The sequence below is a fragment of the Sinohyriopsis cumingii genome, chromosome 17, assembly GCF_028554795.1.
Source record: "Sinohyriopsis cumingii isolate HCF-2022 chromosome 17, ASM2855479v2, whole genome shotgun sequence".
Lineage (NCBI taxonomy): Eukaryota > Metazoa > Mollusca > Bivalvia > Unionida > Unionidae > Sinohyriopsis > Sinohyriopsis cumingii.
The window spans coordinates 27,274,831-27,287,100 of NC_142977.1; the positions used below are offsets into that span (position 1 = coordinate 27,274,831).

Sequence of the window (12,270 nt, forward strand, 5' to 3'; positions counted from 1 at the left end):
TTTCTAAACATCTGTTAGGTATTAAGGATTCAAATACAGTCATGATATCTTGAATTCTCCTGCGAAAAGCCTTGTTTGATCATTTGTGGAAACTTTTGGGGTTTCCTCAATTTCAGGAAGCACTATATTCTTTGTTTTTCATCCTTTGTGATACCTGTGTCACATACAAAAATCAACCTATTGTCAGATGTCATATAAGCAAGATAATAACTTAATATCTTCACTTAGGGAGAACATGTTGAAAAAATAAGTTAAACTGAGACAAGATCCTAAGTGATTATTTAATCTACAAAAATAGCACGTTTTTTCAATATCTAATTTTAACTGCTCATTACTTATTATGAAAATATAAGTGATAAGTCTTACCGTAGAAGTGCAATTTTGCAGTGATAAAAGCTCCTGCTTTCTGTTTCTAAAGACGCTCCGGATCACTTTTTCACTCCACTGCAATGAAAAAAATTAGGCACATTGCACTATCGCGACCAAGTAACGGCCTCCGCTCTGTGGCGATTTACTATCCGGTTATGGATTTTATTACTCCGCCGATGAGCTCAAAGGGCATGCCTGTATGTTAAGTGTAACAATAAAGTTCCAAACACTTGGCCCAATTACATTTTTTCTTCTTCATGACTTACAAAGGTCAATGAATATATGCTTAAACTGTAATTTAAACTAATTAAGTTCCGCGTAAAAGATAGGTTAGTATGGTTTTATGCAAGACATAAAATTGTCCATTCTTATTGAAGCACATCAGATGTCAAATCTTAAGTTTCGGATGTGCATAGCTTTGCATGTTGTCAAGCTCTTCAATTTCCGAGGTAAGTAAATCTAGCAATAGTCCGCAATCCCATGAGGCCTAACTTGAAGTGATCGGTTTTGAAAAGAGTTGTGAAATTTGGTGAAGAAAAAACCCAACAGCATCAAAAAACAAAAAGAAAAGCTGCAGCAAAGCAGCATGACTGCATGTTTACACCCTCATGTGTGTGTGTAGTTTGGATTTTTAACGTAGCTTTAACAATTTTTCAGTCATATCGCTACGATGTCTGCAGCGTGACAGTTTATAGTGATGTCTAGCACTGGGGCATCATGCCGAAGACATGTAGCATGATGTCCCACCCATACACCAGGCCGACCAGTCCTTACACTAACCCCTTAATGCTGAGCGCCAAGCGAGGCAGCTGTTAGCACCATTTTTGTAAGTCTTTGGTATGACTCGACCTGGGATCGAACCCACGACCTCCCGCATCCGAGGCCAGTTTAGAGTGACTTCTAGCACTGGGGCCTCATGCAACCGACAAGTAGAATTATGTCCCACCTAGTCACATTATCCTGACACCAGGTCGATCAGTCCTACGACTAAATTCTTAATGCTGAGCGCCAAACGAGGCAGCTGCTAGGATCATTTTTATAAGTCTTTGGTATGACCCGGCCGAGGTTCGAACCTGCGACGTCCCGCATCAAAGGAGGACGCTCTGACCACATAGTCCATCGGAGTGGACGATATATCATAATATATCGTACACAGTCATGAATGTACACAAATATAAAACAATGAACTGCAGTTAAATTTTACGGGAGGAATATTATCGATATTAACGTTTGTATTTGTGAATAATCAAAACGATATCGACATTAGATACCTCAAACAACATATTATTATTCATTATATATATATATATATATATATATATATATATATATATATATATATATATATATATATATATATATATATATTCACAGGTGACTAAGCTGTGTCTGCTAAGGAGGTATCAAATGCATTCAGATTTGTTTATAAAAGAAAACGAGGTTTCCCTAATATATAGGTAAGGCCAACGGAACAGCTGGTCCATGGCCCCTGCCCGTCCGGAGTGGGCGTGGTGAGGGTGAAATAATATTGTAATTTATTTGGGAGGGGACTTTTAGAAAGTCCTCTATAGCCTATTACCACTTAAGTCCGGCCTTGTACAGAGGTGACAAGTATAAGTCGTCTAACAAGATGCAATTCATTAATGGAATCCGTTTATACAGATTTCCGCTATGGCTGGGTTCATTGACTATTCATTTTAGGCAAATGTCGAAATATCGGCACCTGAGATAAGTACAGCACATTGTTTTGGGAAAATGGACATGTCGCTTGGGGGTAGGTGAGAGGTGGGTGCGGGTGGGGATTTCAAAATCAAAATATGGGTTGGGTACTCACATTGATACTCCTCGATAAATCAATTCGCTTCTCTTTATTTTCCTTCCTCAACCTGGTGATCAGCCTCTCGAAATCGAGTTTGTGCACTTCGGCGTCCTCGTACAATGCATTGGCATCCCTTTCTATGGGGAAAAAAAATAACAAAATCAGACATGGCTACAAGGAACAACCAAAGAACTGCCAAAGTTTATCCTTTGTGGGAATGTGTACTTAATTAAAATATAAAAGAAAATTTTAGGAGAAGGTTTGAGCCAATTTATCTTTTATAAGCGGTTGTCCGTCCAGTGGAGGTTTGTGCAAATTACATCGCCAGATGCGGATCCGCAATTTGTTCGATTTTGATTTAACTTCCTTACAATCGGCACAGTTTTTGCCTTTTACTGCGAGGAGATATTGGACAGCACTTGATATAGCTCAAAAATAACAACCTGTAAAACATACATAACCCACCTAAACACTCTAAAACCAGATTAATATACATAGAAAGACGGGCGCTTTTGACACGTTCATCTCAATATCTGCTCCAGAAACTTCCAAAAGTTCAAAACACAGCTGCTGGGATCATACTTAGAGTACCACGATCAGAGCACACCTGCCCGCTGCTCTGTACCCTACACTGGCTATCTATTCGATCCATGATCAAACACAAAATTTGTTCTCTGTGCTATGTTTCACTGTCGGACTCTAGTCCAACATACCTATCCGACCTCACCCATGTGTACACACCAGCAAGATACTTATGCTCCTCTTCTGACAATTGTATACTCATTATTCCCGCTATGAAAACAGTCATATGGACAGCGTTCTTTTGCATACCAGGGCCCAGAAACATGGAATGAATTGCGCATTGAACTTAGACACAAAGACACAGTGATCACATTCAAGAGAGCTCTCAAAACTCACTTATTTCGACTGCAAGAATAAACTTAAAGACCTAATAATGTTTCCTACCTTAAATATTCTCAGCATGTTTTTGTTTTTTTAATGTTTTCTCATTTCATGGTGTTTGTTTTTGTAATCATATTATTATATGTTTTTTATCTTATAGGTGTTGTCTAATGTTGTAAAGCGCTTAGAGCTTCTAAAGATTAGGCGCTATACAAAGTCCTCATTATTATTATTATTATTTATTATTATTATTACTGTGGCCTACTTTTCTGATACAGACCATACTAACACTAAAGCAGCACAGTTTTCCATCCAATCCAACCTAGCTCATCTTTATAACAATTTCGGTCACAAGAACCAGAACTCAAAATTTGTGTAAGTACATCCATTTAGACCAGTACCCTGGAATGAACAGACTCCTGCCTGTAGATGGTCGCCTGCCTTCCTGGTCACTTCCTCCTTTGCTTCAGTCGGACACAAATAAGTGTGCAACGCGCGATTGAAACACTTAACATAAATAAAAGCGAAAAAAATGAGTAGCAAGTGGCACTATGGTGTCAGAATCCTTACACAATTCTATCAAGACGCCTACAAGAACTACCCAGCCCAGCAGCTAGTAGAAGCAGCTAACTACATTTCTACGCTACACAGCTACCATTTCCCCGAAATTACCTGAGAGGAAAAAGGACTGCGGAGAAATGTAAAGAAGCAGAAGAAAAACGGGGAACTTTTGCTTAAAAAGCCCTTTTTTGGGCTACCAATATTGCTTCTTATCCAGGGAACAATTTTTTCTTGGTATCCCGTTTCGATAAAATTATGTACACTAACTTGATCCTTCAATCCACCGCTTCAAAATTCAAACTTGTTATGACCTAACAGTAACCAAACTTGTTATGCATCACTCAGACATATTAGTTATTAAAAATGTGTAGGGCATCTACAACGTACACTATGTACTAGAATTTTTCCGATTGTTAGTACGTAGGAAAACTTTACAACTTGTTTTGATTTGACACAATTGCATAGATGGCTAACATATTATTGGTATTTTTTATTGTCCATTAGTACAACAGACTAAATTTGACTAAGTACGGGCTGGCGTTCTTGGGAGTGCACGATAACCATGGCTGGCTTGCCGAGTTCATTGCCCTCTTGACTCTCTCGGACATCGTATAACGCCGGAGATGTGGAACAATTTCCACCCGCCTAAAGCCAGGTGTCTCGATGTAAAGTTACCGATGCGACCAATCGCATCGGGTAGTTGCGACCAATCGCAACGGGCATTACATACTGCTTGGGTCAACACCTAGTACAGTCAATAACGGACTGAAATCAACTCTTTGTTAACATGAGTGTGTGTTGGGTCCATTCCCACTCACGAAAGACCTTCATTCAGGTCGTTAGAGACATATAGTCCTGCGATCTAACGGCTAAATTAGCAGTACTCCTTGAGCACATAAACGCCTGGGGGATTGGCACTAGTTGCTTCCCCCAAGAACATTTAGCATCCCGCTGTGCGGGAATAAACCCGTCGCACATGCCTTTTAGGGCGCACACGACGTAAATCCGAGTAATCAATCAATCAATCAGTAATAATAATAATAATGAGGACTTTGCATAGCGCCTAATCTTTAGAAGCTCTAAGCGCTTTACAACATTAGACAACACCTATAAGATAAAAAACATATATAATGATATGATTACAAATATGAAATTAGAAAACATAGAAAAAACATGCTGAGAGTATTTAAGGTAGGAAACATTATTAGGTTTTTAAGTTTGTTCTTACAGTCGAAATAAGTGAGTTCTGAGAGCACTCTTGAATGTGATTACTGTGTCTTTGTGTCTAAGTTCAGTGGGCAATTCATTCCATGTTGCTGGGCCCTGGTATGCAAAAGAACGCTGTCAATACTCTTTGTTAACATGAGTGTGTGTTGGTTCCATTCCCACTCATGAAAGCAATCAATCACTTGGCATTGCTTTCACGCAATTTTTCAAATTCTTTATTAATAACACTGGTCAACAGTGAAATCATTACTGACTTGAAAAGGCCCTAATCTGTAGTATTTTGGTGTGCCGAACACGAATATAACCGTGAAAAATTTGTATTGGCTCTCGTTTTGAAGATATTCATATACCTCATTTTCTATGTTTCACTGTGTAAATTTCTCCAGTAGGACTGCAGCAACATCCGGAATAATGATGTAACATTGCATAATACCATCATGCTCACATCATCCACAGTTGATTGCATCATTTTCTGATGCAATGCAATACTAATGCCATGCGGCTGCTGAAGTAAGTTGACGTCAGCAGTATACTATACATGTGTAGGCCTATTATACTAATGCCAGGCGGCTGCTGAAGCTGACGTAAGCAGTGTACTATATAAAGCCCAATCAGATAGGTTCAGCATTTAAAATATTTTAGACGTTGTGCGAGACAGTTCAAGCTACTGTTACATAAAACTTATTATTTTATCCATTTACGTACAATAAAGAACAGTAATGCCTCGAAAGTGTGTTAATACCGCGGACAATTTTTGCTATATTTGTGGGGAAGTGACATTTGCCAACCAGAAGAAAAGTATCAATTCTCAAGTGAAGAAGGCATATCATCTTTACTTCGGATGCAAGGTTGGTGACCAAGACAAGCCTTGGGCTCCGCATATATGCTGTGCTACATGTACAACACAGCTTTCACAGTGGTTGAATTGCAAAAGGTCATCAATGCCGTTTGCAGTCCCAATGGTGTGGAGAGAGCCAAGCAACCACCTAAATGACTGTTACTTCTGCTTGGTTCCTCCTCTTTCCGGCGGAATAACGAAGCGAAAGAAGTCGAGAATAGTCTACCCAAACATTCCGTCTGCATTGAGACCAGTTCCACATGGTGAGGGACTTCCTATTCCAGAACCTCCAGCAGAATATTCGCTTGATTCATCTGACGAAGACAAAGGTGAGTCGACCTGTTCTTCTCCTGGTCCATCAGCATGCAGTGATCCAGATTTTCACTGTGGTGCATCATCAACCCCACACAGAATAAAACAGGAAGAACTAAATGACCTGATTCGTGATTTGGACTTATCAAAGAACAAGGCAGAATTGCTAGGATCAAGACTCCAACAATAGAATCTTCTAGAAGAAGATGTCACAATTACTGCATATCGAAAGCGCCACCAGCAATTGGAGCCTTTCTTCAGAAAGGAAAGTAATCTGATATTCTGTTCCGATATTGAGGGCCTCATGAATGCTTTAACAATCACTCATGACCCACAAGAATGGAGACTATTTGTGGACTCTTCGAAACTGAGTCTCAAGGCTGTGCTTTTGCACAATGGAAACATTCTTCCATCTATTCCAGTAGCGTATGCTGTCCACATGAAAGAGACATACGATAACTTAAGGCAGCTACTGAATTCCATTGAGTATAACAAGTACAGCTGGCACCTCTGTGGTGATTTGAAGGTAGTTGCCCTTTTAATGGGACTGCAGCAAGGATATACAAAATACATGTGTTTCTTATGCGAGTGGGATAGCCGAGCAAGGGAAATGCACTACATGAGGAAGGAATGGACTCACAGGCAGAATGTAGCCATTGGAGAGAAGAATATCCAACACCCAGCTCTGGTTGAGGCTCAGAAAATCTTGCTACCACCCCTTCACATCAAACTAGGTTTGATGAAGAACTTCGTGAAAGCCATTGACCGGACTTTGCCAGCATTCCGATACCTGCATGAAAAATTCCCTCGACTCAGCGAAGCAAAGATTAAAGAGGGAGTTTTTGTGGGTCCTCAGATTCGAGAGCTTTTCAAAGATGACCGGTTCAACAACTTGCTGGAAGGTGACGCGAAACAAGCATGGAATGCTTTTCGCCTAGTTTCTACAAACTTCCTCGGAAATGTTAGGGCAGAAAACTATAAGGAACTAGTAGAAGACATGTTGATGAAGTATAAGAAACTTGGCTGCAATATGTCTCTAAAGATTCACTTCCTTCATTCCCATTTGGATTTCTTTCCTAGCAACTGTGGTATTGTTAGTGATGAACACGGCGAACGTTTTCGTCAAGATATCGCAACAATGGAACAAAGATACCAGGGAAAATGGTCCACTACAATGCTGGCTGACTACTGCTGGACACTCCTCAGAGATGCTCCCGAACAGCTGTACAAGAGACAGGCGAAGAAATCTAAGATGTAGTCAATGACTTGATTTTTTATAGGTAGGCTATTACAGTTGACCTTTTACTATTGGAATGCATTTCGTTATGTAAACATTAATTTCTTGCAGATTACAAAAAAACTAGAGCCAATTTTGCAATTTGACTGTCATATTCATGTTCAGCACATAAAAATTGATAAGAATTGACTAATTTTATTTCAGTAACATGACTTTTGTAAAAATTTGTTGTCCAGTGTAATTAATGAGTGTATGAAGGCTTACTGGTTTTGCTACCTTTGTAAATAAAAATAATAAGGAATTATACCTTTTAGATGAAGTTTCCCACGACTTTCTTCAATCTGTTCTGACAAAGTCCAAGCAGAGCGAAGGACCTCTGCTCTAACTGACGCCTGTGGCATCGTTTTATAAAGAGCGTGAAATTCTGAAGAAGACAAAAAATCAAAAACTTCTTAGATGTCTTGTTTTCGGCAAAACTGGCTGACAGCATCTAAAAGACTACTTGCTGCAAATGAAAGGCCATTTAAAATTATTATTATTATTGCTGTTATTATTATTATTATTATTATTGTTGTTGTTGTTTTTGTTGTTGTATGTTATTAGGTGCATTCAGATTTAGTGGACATGATAAATAATATGGGTTACGGTGTAGTTTGCAGAACATTGTTCTCCAGATCACCGATCCCAAGATTTTCCAAATTTGCCGGGTTGTTTGCTGAAATTTTAAGATTTAATAGCTAAAATAAAAATTATTATCAAGGGGGATGGGTGGGAGGATCGGACAAATGACAGTAATGAAAATTTATTAGGATTACTATTACATCTTTATGATAACAATTCGTAGCAAGTCTGTAACATTTGAATAATAGTAATTTTTTAATAATTAACATTAAACATTTTGAAAAATCATAGGTGGCATCTCTTCTTTATGATGGCCAAAATAAAGAAGGAACAGAAACAAACAAAAAATTGAATTTATAGATCAAGTTCTGTTAATAATAATATCAGTACAACACTGTACACTATAAAGTGCAGTCGTGTATGTACTTATCTGACGCCTTCCAGAATGTTTTGTTTCAAATAAAATTTCAGAAATAACACGAATTTCGTAAGTAACATATCGACTTCAGTGTTGGTCATTTGCAGCAAATAAAGTAGATATAGCGGGAAAATGTAAAAATATATCACTTACCTCAGAAAAAATTAAATGACTCAATCGCGGCTCAAACGATAAACAACATTAGCTTTTCCTGACGTGTATACTGACGTCATAGTCACGTGATGGTAACTATAATTTGCTGACGTCTCACAGTTTCGCGCCATTTATTATGTTCATGTTTACACTCAACATATTTCTTGTATTGGTCATGGTTAAGTATTTGATTGTAAAAACATATATACTTTATCTATGTTGACCTCCCTCGATACAGTGATATTAAGAACGCATTTGTTAATGTCGTATGCACAGCGGGACAGGTTGCAGCAATTGGAACATCGCTCGGCGATTTCCGTCAAGTCGAGATGGCATTAGACCACGATTATTTCCCTTTTCTGTTATATTCAACCATTCATTATTGTACATCTGTTACTGTAACTGAAGCTTTTGTATCCTTTTACAGATACTAACTCGTCTTGCACATAAAGTTTCTTCATGGTTCGGTTGTTTTGTGTTTTAATACGGTAAACCGACAAGACTCGCAGGAAGTAACAAAAAATTCATTGACTGACAAGCAATCACGTGACAGGTCACATGTCAGTTTCTTCTTAGCAGAGCAGGCACTGCAAACAATGTATACAATTGTGGCAACATGTTTGTCTGAGATTTTCTTTCAAGCATAGCTTGTAACGTTTTGAAACAAGTCAGCAATGAAACACACAATCGAACTTGTTACTATTTTTGTTTAGAATATCTTCCTTTTTTTGGTCTACCTCAAAGAGAGCTAATTGCAGTCTGAGGACAGAAAAAAAAAAAAAAAACATCAGACGTACACATACATTGTATTGGTTTAGTGATTCGCCTCCAACGGAGTATGCCACATCTATAGTTAAGTATCTTGCACAGGTTTTGATTTTTAAAGGGAAAAAAAAGAAATTTTAGGTTTTACTTGATAGTTATGATCCTTTTTTGTTTAGAAAAAGACTCTGTATATCTTCGGAATTGTTAAAATAATTTTAAATTCTTTTTATTTTTGTGCACGATTGATGGTGTAATTTGGATTATAGGTCATACAGTTTAGCCTTACTTCAGATGTACACCTCTTTAAAACTGATAACCTCGCCTGATCATTTTCACTTCGTGAACTTCCGTTAAATTGTGAGAAATATAAGTTTTTAAAAAAAACAACAAAACAACAGCAACAAAACTAGTCGATTACTTTTGACTTTATTATGTAATCTTTAAGATTTATCTATTTTATAATTCATTTATTGCATTTTCAGAAGTTAATATTGTCTACTCTGACAAGATTAATTTTGCCTATTTTAATCACTGCTTAAGTTAGCGGGCATTATACTAGTTCGTATTTATTTCTTGAGCATACAGGAGCAGCCATTTTGATTAGCTGTCTGCTTTAGGGTTCGCACATGAAAGTAGCATTAAAATATACCAACATTCTCACAAATGTGCTTGTTTCAAGTCCACATAACAGTAGATAATGACTTATAACTTATAAATTTATACCTGGCCTGCTTACATTACTACTTAGAAACTGTATAGCCGATTCAAATGAAAAGGCCGACAATTTCCAACAGTGACTTTGTCTCTTTACCACCACTGTATTGAGATAAGTGAACTAAAGAAGTTCCGAATATAGTTCTTTATGGTGGTTAATTACATGGGGTTGTTTCTGGACTTGAAGGAAAACAAAAACAAAATTGTAGTACGAAAAGATAACTGTACTAAATGGTGCGAGATTTTCTAATAAAACACGTGAATGTAGATATCATAGACTTCATATGCCAACAATGCTATGCCAAGAAGTCAAAATGGTTTAGAATTATTTAGTTTCAGTCATATACATTTTACATCTAAAAAAATAACCCACTTCTTTCAATGAACAGCTAAATTCACTGTAGCTCAGGCAGTACGCGAGTATAAACGGTGTACGTTTCCTGTACGAATTTCCAAATAAATATATTGCTTTGTAACACTTTGTACACGTCTTTTACTCTGTGTTTATTTTAAAAACCGTTCCTATACACCCCTGCGAAAGAAGCTAGTATAAACTTGCCAGTAACTACTAGCTAAAAGAGGTACACTTAAAACTGCTCTTTAAAAAAACAAATAAATAAATACCACTCCTTCTGTTACTACTACTATTATTACTGTTACTAACGATAATATTAATGTTAATAAGAATAATGATAACTGACAATTTAACATTGAAACTGAAGCAACACCTTTAATGGATGAAAGATCAGTTGAAGTTATTCATGAATACCCAAGATATAAGTTATATTCCAACTTTGTATTTGCTTATGAAGTTAACACATTGAAAGTTGGTATTCCTTGCGTCTGCTTTTAAGTACGTTTAACAAGTTGGTATTGTCTAATATTCATTTCATGCTTAGCCGATGCTTTATCTTCATTGTGATTCTTTTAATGAGGTATAGTTCGTATTGGTTTTACAAAGTAACCAAAGTTCAGTGACAGAACATTAGAAAAAGTTGACATTTATTTATTATTTCTTTATCTTGAGAGGGTGACAATGTGATCACAATATGTAATGTTGCAAACGTTTGTAGAATAGTTTCTATAGAATAATGTCACCGTGCATTATGTCGTGGTCAGCGTAACACGTACACATTAAGTTTGACGTATGGGGTAGACTCGCCATAAAGTATTGACTACGACGGATGGAATCTGTTCTACTTGAGGCATGACTTGAATTTTGATTAGCACTTGCCTGGATAACAGCTCGAGCCAGATAAGAATGCAATGTTAACGCAAGGTCAATAGTGTTAAATGACAACAGTTTGAGACAAGCCACGACAATTTTTAGGAAGTCGTGGGTCATTTGAAACAGGTATCATAAATTGATATTTCCCAGAAAAGTTATTAATAAAGGCTTGAGATTATTCTGGTTTCTACTGGAGTGATAACACGAATGTATGTGTGTGTGTGTGTCTGTGTGTGTGTCTGTGTGTGTATGTATGTGTGTGTGTGTTCCCAGGCAGAATTAGTGGTTTAAAATAATCTCCCTCGCGATATTAGAATATTCAAGTTTTTCTGTCGAGGAGGAAAGACTGAGGGACTCCGAGGAAAATTAGAAAGTAATTTTTCTCATTAACACATCGTTCAAGGGAAAAGTGGTCTCAAAATTTATGAGAACCGGTACCAGAGAAGAGACAGAGGGAATTTTCTGAAGATAAGCAAGCGAGGGCTCGGGAAAGCACATAGGTATTGTCCCGATTGCACACAATGTATGTTCGTTGATGCAAGTTTTTAATTAATTATTGAATTTATTCTTTTAAAATTCATACTGCAACTTTTCTTTGGGATCAGAAATAATCTTGCATTTATATGATTAAATTCTTGTTAGAATATCATATTATATTTCGTTATATGAATGAGTTCGGATTTAGTTGTTTTGTATGTATTAGAAATCAAGTAGTGTAAGATTTAATGCATTTCTTCTGACAAGAATTTTCTCATGTTACGTGTTTAGGCTCGAAAAGAGATTTTCAAGATTATTATGGTATTACTAGTCGAGGTGTTTAGGGTGTGTTTCCTACGTTATGTTATTTATAAGTTTTTAGATATTACCTCTTTAAGTTATTTATTAATTGATGTTTTAGAGATTGAATGTTATTTATACTTTATTTAGCAAGAGACCGGAGTCCTAGCCGATTACACGGTTCGTTAAGGACATCTAGGACAGGAATCCTAGCTGATTACTCGGTTCGTTAAGGACATCTAGGGCATCCGATTTTGCGGTTTCCTTAGTTTTTTATAGGTGCTTCGTAAGTGAATTATTTATTAATACTTTTATAAAATTGAATGAT

At 37.1% G+C, this 12,270-nt stretch overlaps 1 protein-coding gene across 2 annotated transcripts in view; it reads right to left on the reverse strand.

Annotated features, from left to right (window-relative positions):
- The window catches only part of LOC149778299 (outer dynein arm-docking complex subunit 3-like), a 64,911-nt gene extending 56,377 nt beyond the window's left edge, over positions 1-8,534 (reverse strand). Inside the window, exons 1-4 of one of the 2 annotated variants that reach the window (XM_089939114.1) lie at positions 8,459-8,534; positions 7,574-7,690; positions 2,204-2,325; positions 367-444 (exon numbers count right to left, since the gene is read on the reverse strand). In XM_089939114.1, the coding sequence (XP_089795240.1) occupies positions 367-444; positions 2,204-2,325; positions 7,574-7,667 (294 nt within the window). In that variant the 5' untranslated portion in view covers positions 7,668-7,690; positions 8,459-8,534. The remainder of the gene's footprint in view (positions 1-366; positions 445-2,203; positions 2,326-7,573; positions 7,691-8,458) is intronic. The other variant, XM_089939115.1, reaches the window with a different exon arrangement.
- Positions 8,535-12,270: the final 3,736 nt, after the last annotated feature.